The 19,194-nt window shown below is 37.7% G+C and overlaps 1 protein-coding gene across 2 annotated transcripts in view; it reads left to right on the forward strand.

Annotated features, from left to right (window-relative positions):
- Positions 1-18,600, forward strand: part of LOC145982076 (uncharacterized) — a 41,562-nt gene extending 22,962 nt beyond the window's left edge. The window contains exons 5-7 of one of the 2 annotated variants that reach the window (XM_083115671.1): positions 6,043-6,317; positions 8,565-9,084; positions 17,798-18,600. In XM_083115671.1, coding sequence (XP_082971797.1) covers positions 6,043-6,317; positions 8,565-9,084; positions 17,798-18,352 — 1,350 coding nt within the window. In that variant the 3' untranslated portion in view covers positions 18,353-18,600. The remainder of the gene's footprint in view (positions 1-6,042; positions 6,318-8,564; positions 9,085-17,797) is intronic. The other variant, XM_083115672.1, reaches the window with a different exon arrangement.
- The last annotated feature ends 594 nt before the right edge of the window (positions 18,601-19,194 follow it).

Here is a 19,194-nt window from a genome sequence, read left to right on the forward strand (position 1 = left end):
ACAGCCAGTGAACATGAACTTGTTATTAGTTTTCTAGCCAGTTGAACATTTATGGACCTCAATTTTTTGTATTCTATTGTATTTTTCTAATATTTGCATCAGTTTTCTGTTACTGTTGGCTAATCATAATGCTGCTGATGAATTGTGGTTAGGTGAAAGGATGCTCAAAAAATTCGAAATTACATTCTATGATGTATTGTAGAAAAAGTCAAAGTAGCCAAATGAAAGCAGAAATAAGAAAAGAAGAAAAAAACAGCAAGGAGGCATTTTTATGCAAAAATGCACAAAATAGGCACTATTTGTAGGCACTATAAAATGCATTATCTGTCTGTAGACAACGTGAAAGTAATTTGATACATTAAAGCTTATGTTTTTTTTACAAAAAGATCTGAACCCTTGTAATAATGTATTGAAAATTTGTGATGTTTCTGCTTTCTGTAATTCGGTCATAAGAATGCAAACATTCTTATATCCTTAATACAATGTCAGTGCATGCATAAGAAATTATCATAGTGTATGTAGTAGAAAAGAAGAATACCAGGAGTGAATTATTACAAGATAAAAGTACCTCTTTTTCATTTATTTCAGACAGTTGTGTGTTCATAAATAAGATATATATGTAGAAGTACGTATAGAATATCTTTATTAGATATCACAACACAAGACTTGAAATAAATATTTTATATGTTCTAGTTGAAGACAAAACATCGTATCTTACTTTCAAAATCTCCTAGTATGAATATTTTTGTTGTGATATATGTAGTGGTTTTTCCCATACTAATGAATATTTTGAGATGTTGTTACAACATATAGAGCTTGAATAATGAGGTTCATATTAAATTTTAATGGGACATATTACTTTCAAACACAATGATCATGCATCCAACTGCATGTCCCATGAATTTCTGTACAATGAAAACAAATGATTTTGTGAAGTTCTTGCCGAATGTGTGTTCCAATGTAACAACAGAGAACAAGGTATGTGTTTCTTCCACAATAAGCTGGTTAGTTTCTTCGCTAGGTAAATTTTAACATTGCTTGAAAGATAGCTGTCAGATAAATTTTATCATTAGATATTAACTAGGTTGAAATGTTTGTTTCATGTATAGTGTGTTTGTAGGTATGTATGTGTGTGTGTGTATATCGGGGGGATCCAATATGTTAATTACACATTAACCAACCAAAAGCCAGGCCTAGGTCCTCAATAGATTCATGTGCAATGGAGTTTTGTTTAGTGATTTGTGTTACATGTATAGTATTTTCTATCACCTTGAATTAGAAGTAAAGTATGATTTCTGTAGATGTGGGAATTGAAAATAATACAACTCCCTTCCGCAACCCCTCCATACAGTTTGTATGATAAAGCAAATATTGAATAAAATATGTTATTCAGAATTGGTCAGATAAGGTATAACGATATAGGGTATATTGATTAGAAAATTAGAAATATTAACTTCCATTAGTGTATGAAATAAATTGAATGAATAGTACAAAAATACAGTCTTCAAGCTGGCTATACTTCATTTGAGTAAGGGTGAACTAATCATGTGAAAGAACCTGCAGATAGCATGCACATATCATCAAAATCAATTATTTAATTCACCCAAGTGAAAATTAAATTTAATGAAGTATGTAGTGTTTAATTACTATTTGCATGGTCTAAATTTTACATTAATATTTTATATTGATTTGTGAAGGTGAACTAGATAAATAGTGAGTTTTCATTTTATTTTCGGGATACTTACATTAAAATCTAGAATACATATTAGATATCAATATATGCAATAGTATTATTAATTTAATAGAACCACATTGTTTTTTCGTATTATTTGTAATATTAAACTCTTCTAATATTGAAAATCAAGTTTCTGTATGGAAAATTGACTCAACTTTGTGCGAGCATTGGTGTGAAGAAAATATGCAGGAAATTAGGTACTGTTCAATTGTGAATAACTATTCTACTTTTATTATAAATCTTTTACTTTTACATTGCACATTTGTTTAACGTGAAAGATGATTCACAAATAATCAGTAATTTAAGGCTAAATTGTATATTTTAGTTTAGTGCACAATTTCACAGATATATATTTCAAAAAAAAAAACAACAACTCAATATGCTGACCAAGGCAGAAATTTATTTTATTATATACATTTGTACTTGGTACATAGTCTGAAGAAGACCTTGCTAGAAGGTTGAAACGTTACGTTTAGTTTGTTTTATAATAAAATAAATTTCTGCCTTGGTCAGCATATTGAGTTTTTCATATCATGGAAACAAAGCTTAATGGTGTTATAACATATTTCACTCTAACAATGTATTTTGTTTAGGAGCAGTAGCATATGCTCCTGTTACCTGGTGTAGTGCCTGTAAACCAACTTTTTTTCATACATATACTACTCCAAAAAAGGAACACCAAGGGGACAGAAGGAAATAAACACAAAAACAGTTTCACCAGTGTTTATGAAACACCAATGAGGTATAGATGCAACATGCAATGAAAGTGAACAGCAACATTGCAGAATAGTATACAGGGTGTCCACAAATCGGAAAGGCACGAGACCCCAGCAGTTGGAACTGGAGAATGAGAGCACTCAGACCATCAATAACATGTGCGACCACCTTGAACAGACAAACAGGCACGACATCTGGTCTAAGTGCTCTAGATCAGATTGGTAATCAAAGCTGCAGGAATATGGGGCCACTCCTGAAAGAGTGCATTCCTCAGGTCAGGAAGGGTCCATGGTGGTGGGTTACACTGCGCAAGTTGTTGCCCAAGAGCATCCCAAACATGCTTGATAGAATTCAGGTCCGGCAAGCATGCAGCCCACTCAAATACAGGTTATGTCTCTGCTTCCAGGAATTCTGACAATATGTGCGCAGTGCAGGTCATTCATAAACAGGAACTCTGGACCAAATGCTTCACCGAAATTGTGATCATATGGACGCAGAATGTCGTCATGATAAAGCTGTGCTGTCAAAGTTGCATGTTCCACGATATGGAAGTCCGTTCTGTCATCCAACATGCCTCCAGTCCACACCATGATGGAACCACTGCCATAGGAAGGCCGCTGCATGAAGTTAGAATGAAATCGCAGTGCTGGCTCGCGCCAGACGAATTGCCATCCATAGTCGGACGACAGGCTGAAGCGTGATCCATCTGAGAACATTACTCGCTGCCATTGGTTCGCACCCCGTCCGATATGTTCCTGACACTATGTGTATCGTGCATGTTTGTGATGAGCCATCAATGCCACACACACCATCAGCATCCTGGCTTAGATTGAGGTGTCTGCAAACTGTTTCACGGCAACACACCGTCCTGTTGCATGGAAAAGATCGTTATCCAGTTCTGAGCACGTCTGATGCCGGTTCAGTCTTGCGGTGAGAGTCAGTAATCTGTCATCTTGTGCAGATGTCACTCTTGGACAGCCTCCTGAGCTATGTCTCCTTACAGTGGGACCATGTTGGAAGCTATATCACAACCTTGATATGATACTTTCGCAACATTGAATTCCCTGGCCACTTCCGCTTGCGACCTTCCCACTTCCAATTGTCCGATTCATTTCCAGGTGCCACCAGTGGGTTTCACTTCTCACAACTGTACTGTACTGTTTCACGGATCCAATGCTACCACGTCGTCTGATGTGCTGGTACCACGTGTTGGTCCCTGTGGACGATAAGGCACTGTTCACAGCACCAGTGTTTGTTGTTGTGTTCGTACCTGTCTGCCATGCATCTGTTCCTCCCGTCATATGTGCCTGAGACCACGATAACATAAAGTTGCTTAGATTTTGTGTTTGTTTCCTTATTCTATTCCCTAAGTTTTGTGGAGCAATGCATATGGAAATTTCTGGGGAATTTGAAGTTGTTGGGACTTCTTATTTTTGTTTTACTTGCATGCTGATTTATTTATATTATATCTAATTAATATACAATGAATACATACAATAAATAAGAATTGATGTAATAAATCATTTCAAATTTTCAGAATTCGCCACTGTTTAGGAGGTTTTCAAGATTCTTACTGTTTTAATAGATATATATACAAATAGGAACACCTTGAAAGGCATTTCAGTACCTAAATCCGGTTCTAAATCTTGTAGAATCAAGAGTAAATGGATTTAAGTTGTTCATTTACATCGGAACGCTGATTACACATCTCATTTCCCCCATCCTTACCTGAATGTTAGATTTTCCTGCATTTTAATTTCTTTAGTTGCATCCTTTGAGAAAAAAACATATAATGAAGTTTCACTGTATTTACGTGTCAAATGTAGTTTTTATAACTATTGTAAATTGCAATTAGAACTGTGTGCATGTGAATGTCTCTTCATCAATTTCACCCTCATTATTGTGATTGGGCCTCCCCAATAGTGTAGTGGTAATGTTATCCAAGGGAGCTGGGTTAGATCTTAGGTGGAGGCACAATACACAGTTGTCTGTATCCCACTTTGAACTGTGTTTTCAGTCCTGATTACCTATCCGAGCAGAAAGTAACTTATAAACTTTTCCATATATGCAATTGGCCAAAAGTGGCAAAAAAGTGATGTAACATATGAAAGTCACATAAGAATCTTGAAATTATTGTTTTGATTGCTATTTTAATCAACCAAAAAAAAAAAGATAAGAATTGTTTTAAAGATAAAATTATGTGAAATTAGAAGAAACATTTACAAGAATGGAGAATATATCCAGTAGCCAAGAGAAGATAACTTAGTTGTGGGATGGCGCAATATCAAAATTAGATACAATAAACTGTATCAGCACATGCAGATAATAAAAGGGGGGGGGGTGATTATCTCTATGTAGATATAGTAATTGAAAAATCTGCAGGAAAAGTATGTTTAAATTTTTAAAAAAATGTCAAATATTGTTATTGAGTATGTGGATTTGAACAGTAATTTGTAGAACTCTAAAAACTATTCCTGTCATTTAATCTAGGTACATTAAAGTCTGATGTATCTTTGTGATTACATTATGGCTCATGAAGCTGCCTGGTTATTAACAGGGAACAGATTTGTATGTAGTAAAAATGTGCTAAATATGTAAATACATATTTATGTAGTTATTTTCACCAAAATATGGAGTTAAACATGGACTTAAAATTGTAATAATTTAAGACACTACAAAAGCTACATAAAACACAGTCTCGACATTGTAACTAATACCGTGACTGTCTTGAAGAGAAACCAGAAATGAATCCCATACATGTGCCACAGAATCGTTGCTTCTGGTGCTGCTGTGGGGTTAGCAATGGGCTGCTCGACTTATAACTTTCTTCTAACATTGCCAAAATAACATTTATAACAACCAGGAACCGGTGCTTCAACCCTCATTCTCTATTGTTGACAATAGACAATGGTAAATAAACGTGAATTTCAAGTATTTTGCAATAGCAAAAACAAACAGTTGGGAGGTGTAAAGTAAACGATTGTTCGGATGACAGAAAACTTGTAATTAACGCAATTGGATGACATAAAGAAAGGTCGTGAACTTTCATTTGTTTAATATTGATTCGGAGTCAGTTATTTGCAAGAAATTCACCCAACTCTCTCGGTCATATGGGTACATGTAGTTATTGCATGAATATGGAGTATATGTTAAAAAATGTTGTGAAATATGGAAATAATATATAAAAATAACTAAAATATGAGCCCAAACCTAATATATGTACAAATATGGAAAATAAAGACTGAACTTTTCGTGTCTACATGCCATGATGCACAAAGATAATACAAAAAATAATTGATTTCAGCTTTACACATAAATATGTATTTACATATAAGTCCTTTCCCTGGTTATCAGTATATAATTTTTATGATAGGGTGTTGTTAAATAGTACTTTCATTAGTAGCTTATTGAGAATCTTATTAGTTGTGTAATTCAATGTGTAGACGTGAAAATAGTACATACGAGCATTCAGTATTTGCATAATATGAGTTTAGATAATGAGGCTTTGTTACCATTTCATTGTTGGACAGTTATGTTTAGTATCAATATTACGATAGTGGTATAACGTTTTACGTGTTTTGTTGTTGCAGCTCTTGAAGAATCCAGAACGAGAGAAAGAGAGAGAGAAAGATGCACCAGAAGATGCTGATGAAGCTGGAAATGAAGATGCTCCCCCAAAGGAAGTGAAGAGTAAACCACGAGGTTTCAAGGAACTGCCAAGCAGAGAAAGAGATAAAATGCGATATGAGAAGGATAAATATGTAAAGAGGGAGGAAGAAAGGCAGAGGCGAAGGGAAGAAAGTCAAAAATTGAGAGACAAGTTTAAGGAGAGGGAACGGAAGGATAGATATTCACATGAGGAAAGGTGGGTTTGATTAACCTTCAAGTCCCAGCACTGTATCTAGGGGATTACATTTTTGTACTGCTACATACGTGATGGTCAAGTTGGTAGGGCATCCAACTGCCATGCAGGAGAGGCGGATTTGATTCCTAGGGTGGGTGATTTAAGGTTGGAATTTTTTCAGCCTTATTCCTGCATAAAGTGGCTCTGGGGCTCACCCAGCCTCAAATAAATGGGTACCAATGGGAAATCTTAAGGAGTCAAGACAGCTGGAGCATGGTGCTATCACATGACCTCCAAGAATGGCTGAGATCAAGAATGTGTACCTCCACATGCCCTATATGTTCCTTCATGGCATGGTGCATGGGGAACGTTACCTTTTTTAATCTTTCTACAACATACATGCTCTTTACGAGAACATGACATTATTACATTGTCTATACTGAATAAAAGAGGAAAGATTAATTTGTTCTTGTACGTGGGCGTACCCAAAAGAAACCGAACTAATTTTTTTGTGAACTTATTTATTCACAATTTAAGTACAAACCTTCAATCCACTTGCATTAATACACTTGTCCAATCTTTAATTCCATTTTTCAAAACATTTTTTAAAGTCATCTTTTGTGATGCGTGACAGCGCCTCCGTCGTTTTTTTCTTCACCTCAGCAACATCAGCAAAATGCTTTCCTTTCATGTCTCCTTTCATTCTAGGAAACAAAAAAAAGTCGCATGGGGCAAGGTCGGGTGAGTATGTGGGGTGAGGAACAGGGGTCATACCATTTTTGGTCAAGAATTGTCGTACAGACAGGGCTGTGTGAGCGGGGGCATTATCATCATGGGAAAACCAGTCACCCGACTGCCACAAATCGGACCACTTCCGCCGCACACTGTTGCGCAATCGTTTCAAAACTTCGCCGCACTAAAATTCCAAGTTAGTCCCGACAGCTCCACAATTTGTTCAATGGTCCGTCGTCGATCTTCATTGATGATTTCACGAATTTTTTTAACATTGTCATGTGTTCGGGCTGTGGAAGGACAACCAGAATGAGGTTTGTCATCAATTGACATTTCACCATTTTTGAAACTGAAAAACCACTCAAACACTTGAGTTTTCCCGATAGCATCGTCCTTGTTTGCCGTTTTTAACATTTCAAGAGTTTCTGTTCCACTCTTTCCGAGCAAAAAGCAGAATTTCACCGTTGCACGCTGTTCCCGAAAATCAGCCATTGCAAAAACTACGATCACACAAAACAGCTGTCACTCTAAACTCCACCGAAACGTGTCCTGACCTGCTTCAGCGACCTCGGCTTTGCTCTATGCGCTCCTAGCGGCAAAACGCGGTACTACAAAAGCTCTGCCCACCACAAAATTAGTTCGGTTTCTTTTGGGTACGCCCACGTATGTGTGTTGAATTATCAATTGTGATACCAATAAATTTAATCCGTGGTCAGCTAACGATTTTTCCAATAGTGTTCTGCATTTGAGTTCCAGACCTTACATATGATTCTCATAATCTGTTAAGAAAATAATAGTAAATATAAGCCTGCTAATATCCTGTTCTATTGAGCAAAAGAAACAGATTTATTCACAGGGGTGGAAAATGATCAATAAAAGTAATTTATCTTGGTCTGTAATTTTTCTTAAGTTCAATAAATTCAATGCTTTTTTTTTTGTTTGTTTTTGTGAATACAATAGGAGATATTTTTTTGTAATCACATTTTGGTGATAAATGACAATTTACGAGAGATATGGCAGATTCTTTTCAGCTTAGTTAAGGATAAGGTCTTTATAATTTTCTCTAACATTGTAAAAACTATTATTGTACTGACTAAGTAGCACACTTATGAAAGTATTTTTTGAGAGCTGGCTTTCCATGGCTTGGAGTCCATCGTTTCTTCCTTTTGCTCTTTTGTTTTGTCAACTTTGTTTAAAGTGCAATCACCTTGATTTTGTTAGTGCAAAATGAACACACAAAGAACATTAATGAAGATATTTCCTTATCTTCATAAAAGTATTAGTTTTATGAAGATTAAAAAAGTTTGTATTGACTGACTATGAGGACTTTGGTTGCCAGATAATTTTTTTAAAGGTTCAATTTTGAAATGCTAATTTATTAGTAGGTTGTAATTAAATTTACCAGTAATTACTATTTGGTCAGTGGTATTGGTATTTTTGTTCAGTAATTTCAGCCCACTGTCTAGTTTCTACCCATAATTAGCATTGGGATTTAAAATTAATTAGACCTTGGGTATAATATTTTCTATATTGCAGGCTGAAAGATAGGAGTGAGGGAGGAAGGGATTTTAGAGATACGAGAGCTAAAGCTGGAGAACGTATGACAGATTCCGGAAAGGCAGAAAAAGTTGAAAAGGAAATGGATAAACCAACTCATAAAGGTGACGATGACCAAAAACCTAGTGATGGCTCGCAATGCGAATTCAAAGATGAAACAGACGAAGCATTAGGAAAAGTAAGTGACTCAAGAAAAACTGACTCGGAAGATGAGGATGTAAGTGAAAAAAGTGAGACCGAAAACAAAAAGGATGAGCTGGGTAAGATTATTGAGGAAAACCAAGATGCAAGTGTTCGTAACGATGGCGAGTTCAGCGAAGATGAAGCTGGCTGTGGCAGGAAAGATAAAGATGGGGATGATGCCCAAACGGCAGATGAAAAGGATGACAGTTCGCAAGGTCAAAAGGAGGAAGACCGGAAGGATCCGAGGACTGAAAGACGGATTAGGAACAAGGTGGGTATGTCTCAGCAAAGAGCAGTACGGACTCTTACGAACAAGGTTAGTCTTAGGCTCAAAGTTTTCTTTCACTCTTATGTTTATTTATCTTTATCAAGTGGTGTATTTCTTGGGCAGTTTTCTTCATGCATGTTCATGTGGATCAGGGCTAAATGCTTTTTGTTATGCTGAAATGTGTGAAAACTGTTCTCTGCTCTTTCATTTGTGTTTAGTTATGTGGTTATGTTACAGTCATGCGCACATTTTCTAGGCTTTTTAAAATTCTGTTATTGGTTTGTTCTTATGTCCATGTGCCAATTTACATAATTTTGTTACCACTAGGGCTATTTTTTTTTCAACCTCCGATAGAGCATGAAATCATAACCACAGTGAATAGCAAAATGGGTTTATTGACGAAAGTTACGTACACGTGTAATCTACTTTTCAACATAATAACCAAGAAGATTCAGACATTTATCGTACCGATGCATCAGCTTTCGAATACCCTTTGCAAGCAAAAGAAGGTGCCGCCTGTCTGTTGAGCCAGGTCTGGGATGTAGGGAGGGTGATCAAACACTTCCCAGTGGAATTGTTGAAGAAGGTCTTGGGTTGACGCAGCATCATGCAGTCAGGCATTGTCATGAAGCAAGACAATGCCTTAAGACAGCATGCCTCTCCGGCTCTCAGCTCATTCGACGGTGAAAATCCGCTGCATTGTGCCCCTCTGCCTGTAGAAATCGTATCACAATACGCACCTTGTGCTTGGCGGGAGAGTCTATTGTAGCAGACATCTCTACATTCCCGTTGCTCAGCTTCAACTGAAGCATTGGCCTTGGCAGTGTTGGTGGTTGTGCCAGGGGTGAAACCAATCACGCTGCGTAATGCCCTGCTTCCTAGCACTTCACCGGCCCCCGTGGCGGCACCATCGGAGGTTGAAAAAAAATAGTCCTCGTATACAGGGTTATTCATAAGTCAATGTCACATTTCGGAGTTTTATTGTGAAATGAGTACATGACATATCAGCATGAATAATATAAAAAAAGAAAGACAATCTCAAAAAGTTTGTTTGTCATATTACAAGTGCTCAATGTGTGAACCTTTGATTACACGGGAGACATCCAGGCGATAGTCCAATTCTGCCCACACCCGCACCAGCATGTCACGGTCTATCGCTGCTGTAATGCGAACTTGGAGGTTGTTCAAATCAGCTGGAAGCGGTGGAATGAACACCCTGTCCTTCACATATCCCCAGAGAAAGAAATCACAAGGTGTGAAGTCTGGGGATCTTGGCGGCCACCGAAACAATGCGACGTCATCGTCACTAATGTGTCCAATCCATCTTCGCGGTAAGTTCTTGTTCAGGTACGCACGCACGAGTCGATGGATGTCGGGTGGGACCCCGTCCTGTTGGAAAATGAAGTTACCTCTGTCTGTTGTCACTTGGGGAATAAGCCAGTGTTCTAACATATCCAGATAAATGATGCCAGTCACTGGATTCTGCAAAGAAAAAGGGCCCGTAAACCTTGTCCTTTGCCATGGTGCAGAACACGTTGATCTTTGGGGAGTCGCGCACATGCTTGACTGTCACATGTGGGTGTTCGGTTCCCCAAATCCGCACGTTGTGACAGTTAACCTTCCCCGACAAGTGAAACATAGCTTCATCACTGAAAACGAGTCTGTCACCAAAATTATCATCGTCTGCCATTGCTGCCTGCATGTCCATGGCAAATTTTGTGCGAACCTCCTTGTCACCTTCTGTGAGTGCCTGTACAAGTTGCAGTTTGTACGGTTTCATCATCAGTTGCTTGCGAACAATATGCCACACAGTCGACTGAGACATTCTCAGCTGCACACTTGCACGATTTGTCAATTTCCGAGGGCTGCACGCAAACAACTTACGAACACTTTGAACAGTGGCACCTGATAGTCCCGGCCTTCCAGGTCATTTAGGTAGACACAGACACCCTGTGCGCTCAAAAGTTTCATATCGCTTCTTGATGGTCTTGCGATCTGGTGGATCCTTCTGATCCAAGTGCGAAATCGCCGCTGAACAGTCACAGTAACCTCTGTTTTCGCAAACTATATCACGCAAAATGCTCTCAGTTACCTGAGAACGCCATATTGTACACTGCTGCCGCCTAGCTGCCAACCGCATCACCACAACATGCACTGTTCACGTGACACAAACTTAGAGAGTTTCTGATTCCATACGTACATGATTTGGACTCGCACATCTCATACATCACACACACGATGTTCCCCAAATGTGACACTGACATATGAATAACGCTGTATAGAGTGGAACATCGATTTTAAGTTTTTTGAGGGGACAAAGATGAAACAACGTAAAATGTGAGAAAATGTAAAATGAAGGAAAGTTTTATAGCATTTTGTTCTATTGGGACCATGAAAATTGAATGTATAATGAGGGAAAATGTAAAGGGAGATCCACTGTTTACAGTCCCCCCTTTAGAGTGCCAAAAATTAGCAGCCAGAGGGATGATAGAAAAACCAGGGTAATTCTTCTTATCATCCCCATTTTAATATCACTCTAGTCAGGATCAGGTTTCTACTTTCTGATGGAGTTTTCTCCCCCGTGTTTGCACCACACCATGAAGGCATTTAGGAGGTGTGGCCCCACACTTTCTTGATCACGGCTGAAGGAGTTTGCAAAGTATCCAAAAACCAAATTAACTGATTTCTTGTGAAAAGTTGAACAAAAATATTTTTTGAAGACAGATGATAGTTTTTTTTTGTAACAAATTGTGTACATAAAGCGTTGTTTTATGATTGAAAAAGGTTGTTAGACAAGTTTTGAGATATTCAACGCTGTTTAATGGTAGGTGTACTCCATTGTAGCCAGAGATAGGGGTGTCTGTGTGCAATAGTGTCAAAGAAAGGGGGAGTCTCACACTACCAGGTCTGGACTGTAGGTTGGATACATGACTAATTTAACTGAAGTACTTGTTAAATAAATGGGCTGAATCATTGTCATGGTGCTACAAGATTCTCCACAGCTTTGTTCTTGGTTGTCTTTCTTAAAAGACTTGAGAGGCAGGCTCATGTAACATTGTGCACTTTCTGTTTCTTGGTTGGTTTCCAACTTAATCTTCACCACATGCCTGCTGGTTGAAAAAAAAATCATTGCCTTTATTTCTTGGCCTCTTGACCATGATGAGTCACTGTCACTATAGTCAGGTCCAAAAAATTATCCCCACTTGCAATATTTGTTTATTTCTTCATATATTTCAACTTAAATCTGTTTCAATGTCATAGGAATGCCAATATTATTTATTTTAGAAACAAGTATCAATTAACTGGTGACTGTAGATAAGAATGCCTGTTATTGACATCCTTTCACACAGATAATCGACGTGAATGACATCATACATACACAAGAATTGAATTGTATTTTATTACGTATATGTTTGATGGCAATGTTGTAGATGGTTGTGCTTCTTTTTATTTCTGCCAAACAATTTTATTTCAACACCCCAGAGTAATTTTCTTGCATGTGGTCCTGCATCTGGACAAGTACTGACTCAATCTATTAACGCATGAGAGTGGAAGCGAAGGCATGGAGGGGAAAATGTGGCTGCAGCTACCATCCGTTTGCATCAGCGTGCACTGCTTTGCTCTGCCCATTCGCTTTCTCCCCTTCACTACCACATGGTCTTTGCTCCACGTATTCCCAAGATAAAGAATAGGTAGTTCTCTATGAATAAACTTCAAAATTATTGGTTAAATTAGGTTAGTTTTCATTCTCATGTGCTTTCAATAAAACCTTTGGGTGGGGATATTTTTTTGGACCAAACTGAAACCAGAAATCTCAGGTTTGAATCATTGTTAAGGCATGAATGTATCTTGTGTTTGTCTCATTATTCGTTTCATCATTGTGATTAACTTAAGAGGTAGGAAAGCAAATAGAGAATATCTGAAACAGAAAGAGAAGAATATATAGAAACTTTCCTCAAATTAATGTAGAGGTGAATAATAAGAAAACATTCTGCAAACTAATTCCCAGACCCCCCTTTCCGTCTGTAACCTTGTAACTTAATTAAGTATCATCTCTAATATTTTATTCCATAGCAGCAATATTTTTCTCACTGCTGTGAACCATTTTCTGCCATTCATATCAGCTCTTCTAAATCTTATCTACCCACCTCCATGCCTAAAGCCAAATTTGGCAACTTTGGTGTTGACACTACCTATATAGGGGCGGCTACCAAACTTGTAGAACCATAGTTCTTTTCTATTTACACCTTTCCTACTAAACATGTCGCAAGTAATCCTTCTAAATCAATAGGTATTGTCAATGACATTCCATTTACACCATGAGGATATTGAAGAATGAGATTGTAGGTATAATAATCTAATATAACAGAATGAAATCACTGTCTCTTACTTAAAATTAACTGCTTTCTGCATCCACAAGGTGATTCAGAATTTGTATTACACACTTCTAGAGGTTGTAGAGGGGACATAGTAGATCAAGTTTTGATAAGGAACCCATGTCCGGAAACGTACAGTTTTCATACTACGCATATGAAGTGATCACATAATTTCACATCTCCCGCTTCACGGTAGGCAACCCACATTGACGGAGGCCAAAGTCGTCAGTCACCTGATGTCATATGTGCTGTTTCCAACGTCCGGTGTGCTTCGACTTTCCACAATGTGCAGTTGCACATTCGCCAGCACATGTGGTTCCAGCATGATGGTGCATCAGCACACTTTTCCCATGACGTCCGACATCATCTCAATCAAACATATGGGGACAGGTGGATAGGTCGCGGTGGACTAACTCCTTGGTCCCCACGATCGCCGGATCTAACTCCTCTTGACAATTTTGTATGGGGCCACATGAAGTGTCTTGTTTACGAGACTCCTGTAGTGTCGGAGGAAAACCTGGCTGCAGCAGACACGATTCAGCACACACCAGGTATTTTTGAGAGAGTGTATGCAAACATCCTTTGGAAGTACACTGTTTGCAATGAACTTCAGGGTCGCCACATCAAGCAGCTCTTGTAGTGACGCAGGTAAAGCGGGAGATGTGAAATTATGTGATCTTGTCATCTGTGTAGTACCAAAATGGTACATTTCCGGACATGGTTCCTTATCAAAACTTGATCTACTAAGTCCCCTCTACAATCTCTAGAAGTGTGTAATAGGAATACTGAATCACCCTGTATACTATTACAATAATCATTTCCGAGCTCTTATTTCTGCTCTTGCCCACACTAGATATCATCTTTACATACATCCTTAAACTTGTTAGAAGAATGTAGGTGCTGTTGGAGACGAAAAAAGTGTCCACCCATTGGTAGAAGAGAAGCAAAATTACTTTGAAGTGAAAAGTGGATAATTTAGTTTCTAATTTATTTTGAATTTTCTTCTTTTGTTATCAACAATTGTGAACTATCACACCTATATAGCCATCGTGGCAAGGAAATCATAACCATTCAAAGTAAATAGCACCATTTTGAATTGAAACAAAAAGTGACCCACATGCATATATGTGGTCTCAATTTATATTGTCAGATTTTGTATAATTCCTGCATGAATTACTTAACCTTCCTGGTTGGAGAAAAAACTGTAGCAATGTTTTCTTACACATTTCTTCAACCATGATGGCGTGAAGAATATGCAATCCAAGTTTTTCTGTTGTCTATATTTAATTTTAAATATAGTACCATTTGTACCTTAGTATTGTGCCTTCTTGATGGTGCAGTGGTAGCGTCAAGGGGTCCCGGGTTCACGGATCCCACTTTAAACTGTAGGTCCAGTCCCGATTAGCCTTACTGTGCTTAAAGTGGACTTAAAACACAAACTCGATCGAGTCAATCAATTGTACCTTAGTATAGGAACAATGTCCTAAATAAGGAAACTAACAAGCTGAAAATTGGAGAATGTGTTCTATGGATAGCCCTGAACAACGTACCAAAAGTCCTGAAAAATCCCATCTCGGGAATATGTTGCAATCTTGGAAAAATAGGTTGTCACACTGGTTTTTTTATTAGAAGTACGAAAGTAGGGAGCCGTTGTGGCCTAGTTGGTAGGACATCTGACTGTCATGTGGAAGCCCTGGGTTTGATTTCCAGGGTGTGTGATCTAAGGTCTGAATTTTTCCTGCCTTGTCCCTGCATAAATGGCCAAGATCAAAGAATATGTGGGGCCCTATCCCCACACCCGTTATGTATGCCTCATGCCATGGTGCAAAGTGCACAGGGAACTTTACCTACATTAGTAGGCTACAGCATCAGATGTAAAAGGTGGAAACATGCAGTTTATGTAGAATTCTGTGCTTGATTGTCCTGTACTGTTTTAACACCATCTTGCACAGATTAAATCGAAACTATACTTACAATACACTATGGAGAAGGAAATAATTTGGCGTTACAGTTTTTTTGTTGTTCAAAATCAGTTTCTTACCTTGCCTAGTCATTGGATGAAAAACTTAACCTAAACACAAGTATTATAGGATTAAAACAATGCATAAGCAATTGTAATCCACATAAATCAAAAGATATATCGGCTTAGTAATATTGTTGGATTTTTTATTGCAAATTTAGCACATACCACCACTCTAAAAATGGTAGGAACATGCAGTTACACAGAAGAGACAAACTACTGATTTCACACAAATTGTGATAGATTGTGTCCAAACAATACTTAAAATAAACCAGTAATATAAGTTTTCAATCAGTATTCTAGGTGCATTCAGTTTTCAACCATACCAACAAAATCCTGAGATACCAATGGCAGATTGGTTAGCATAGCATGCTCCGATGCCAGGGGTCTCAGGTTCGAATCCCAACCTGGGCATGGGTGTTTTTCATGATTTTGCCCTCTATAGTGTGAAAGCATGTCAGTGCTGTAGATGTGCTTATAAACAACTCATGCAGACCATATGCATATGCATACAGAAAATACTTATTTTTAAAAAATTAATAAACGTGGGAGTATTGCATATTTTCATGAAATGCCAGTAAAACTGTCTTCATAAAAATTTTTTAGTCATATTTTGTAATGTAAATAACAATTGTGCACTTACTGTTCATACGCATCAAGAACCTTTTATCCTTGAATAGAAATTTTCATGTAGAACTCTTATGTAGTACCAGGTGGTTATAATTAAAGTGACGGTGTTCAGAGTGGTACAGCACGGGCTGTAATGAGAGTAGCAGTCTGAAACTTCGTAGATATGCTAATGAAGCAATGCGCTCGCAAATTATGCAAAAAAAAAAAGTTCCAATTCTTGCTACCAGGGTAAAAAATGGCGCTGTAAGCAGTCAAAACTTGGTATAGTTACAGGAAAAACACTATAAATCGCAGAAAACAATACTCTTTGTAATAAAATATCGCTACAATTTCACTATTCGAATTACATGAACATTACTAAAGGAAAAAGCAACAAGCGTCACCAACCACAACCAGGGAGCTCACACAATGTTTAGGCAATGTCACCACGTTTTGACTGCTTACAGCGCCATTTTTACCCTGGTGGCGAGAGTTGGAACTAATTATTTTTTTTGCATAATTCGCGAGCGCATTGCTTCATTAGCATATCTATGAAGTTTCAGACTGCTACTCTCATTACAGCCCGTGCTGTACCACTCTGAACACCATCACTTTAATTATAACCAACTGGTACCTGCATATGTGCACAGAAAGTTTTTAGGAGAGGAGTGCAGTTCCAGGTTGCTAAAAAGCATCTTGAATGCCATGTTCCTCATGAAATTAAGAAAATGAAGGAAAAATTAACATCAATAGGAAGGGGGTTCTGACCCCATAACCTTTCCCCTTCATCCGTGCATCTTTTAATTCAAAAAAAAAAACTGGGTAAACCATGATAAGTGCACTGCATGCATTCTTGTTTTCAATTTTTTCCCCACCTGAACTTTATCAAAATACAGGGTTAATCAAAAAGAAGGAGCAGATTTAAAAATGTTATTTCCAACAAACATAATCCACACATCATTGGATAGATTAAGGTTCAGTGGTTTGTTTGTACGACAATTGGTTTCATTCGTGTACTAACAATGACATTTTTTTTCTCGTTGTGTGTGCTAAAATTTGCAAGGTGGGAATCCATTGTAGATTCAACAAACAGCCACTTCGTCATAAGCAAAGTTCAAACTTTGAACCTTCCTCTATCCAATGATGTGTGGATTATGTTCCTGTCATGTATGGTTTGTTGGAAATAACATTTTGGCCTGGTGTGATAGATAGTTTAAAGCACTAGACAATGAGTGCCCAATTGATGTGTAAAAATGTTTTGTACACATCAGTACGGTTTTTAAAGCAGTGAGATTTGTAGTTGTTACTTTCATGAAGGGTTTTGGCCCTCACCCCTAGTTAGAGGGTGTGTACATGCCTATGACATAACTGTTGTAAATGTAGAGGTTTTGAGATTATATACCTTGGTCAGGTATAACATTTGTACGAAATCAATCAGTGTGTTTCTCAACATCAGGCTTTGGATCTACCACAATAAAACTTTTGTGAAAGATTTATTGTAGAAAAATTATTTTCTTTAATACTGTTTCCCTCAAGTTTTCACTTTTCATAGTGTGTTTTTCTTTTACTTGATGTTGTGTCAAATGGAAAATTTGCAATAGACAGTAATATCAGTGCACTAAGATTAGCGTAGCAGATGTCTACATGTCTAACTGTTTCTTATGTTGTCAGATGAGTAACAGCAAAGTTTTAGTCTTATATACTTCTCTTTCTGGTTGCCATTAGTGAAAAACCATAAGCATTTTTATATTTTCAGGATCGGCCCTCTATGGAGATATATCGCCCAGGCATGGGACGCCTAAGTATGCTTCAAAAGAAAGAAAAGGAGAAAGAATCAAGTCATAAGGCAGCGGAAGGTCAAGATTCAACTTCAAATTCTTCTAGTCCTTCTCCGACACCGTCAACTACCAAAGGAAATCAGGGTGATAGAGGAAAGGAGGAAACCAGGCGAGAGGAACGATTTGACAGGCTAGAAAAGCGTGAGACGTACGTGAAGAGAGATTATGATGATAGAAGGTGGAAGGATGATGACAGGAGATGGAAAGATGGAAGACGGAGGGAACCGTGGAAGGATGAGGGGAAAACGGGGAGAAGAGAAGGCGAGGATAGGAGATGGAAAGATGGGGGAAGAGGGGGATGGAAAAGAGATTCGGAAGATAAGGGTTACAGGCGAGACTATGATGATAAGTGGGAATATAGGGGGAAGGTGCGTGATGACCGGAGAGAGGATTTCCGGAAGGAAAAGAGTCCGAAGGATGAGATAGAGGTAAGATCCATGACGTTCAAGCGAAGTGTGAGTCGTGAAAAATAGATAATTTATTGTTTGCAATTGTTTATCTTAATTCATTCCATTCAAATGTGCAGTAGTGGAAGAATTGTAATTTTGAGTTAGTCTTGTAAATATTATAAAGCATAAAGTAGTATGTACTTATATGTTCAGTTGTAGGTTCAAGTGTGAATATTAAAATAATGTGAGAAAGTATCACATGTTGTGCGAGTTCAAATATTGATGGTTTTGTGTATCAGTTTGCCGTAATAAAAATTTAATTTCTTATATAACACTACTTGATTGTTTGTAGAATTTTAGGAGTGCATTTTTTTTTATGTGCATGTTCTGGTAATATATAAGTTTTACAGCTACAGTGACCAAAAAGTGTGCAGAAAGAGTTATCACTGTTACAAGAGTGTTCTTTTAATCTGAAGCTACAGTCTTAAAAGAAACACTTGTAATAACAGTATAATCCCGAGTCATTTGTACCATAATTGATTAATAACTAGGGGTAATGACCAATAGATGTGCATGCTTGCACAACAATGATAGTGTATGTGTATGTTTTCCAAAGAGGGTCAAGGAAGGCATTTTTTCCAGAATGGTGTTGCTCCCTCTTCCTTCTCAAAAGCTGCTTGGATCTGAAATGTGGGAGAGGTGGCTTTTTAAAACTTACACTAGTCTGACTTGTTTAAGGCAAAGTAATATATTTTTTTTTGCTAACATAATATGTACAATGAGAATAGAAACGTTTGTTGACATTTGAACAGTCCCCCACCACGTTCAGTGCTCATGTACACCCAACGGCGAAAGAAACAGTAGGCAAATTGTCCACCACCATTTTCATTTGGTCTAAATTACACAATGTGATGACAATGAATTGA

The sequence above is a fragment of the Lepisma saccharinum genome, chromosome 30 (genome assembly GCF_977018435.1).
Source record: "Lepisma saccharinum chromosome 30, izLepSacc3.1, whole genome shotgun sequence".
In the NCBI taxonomy this organism is placed as follows: Eukaryota; Metazoa; Arthropoda; class Insecta; order Zygentoma; family Lepismatidae; genus Lepisma; species Lepisma saccharinum.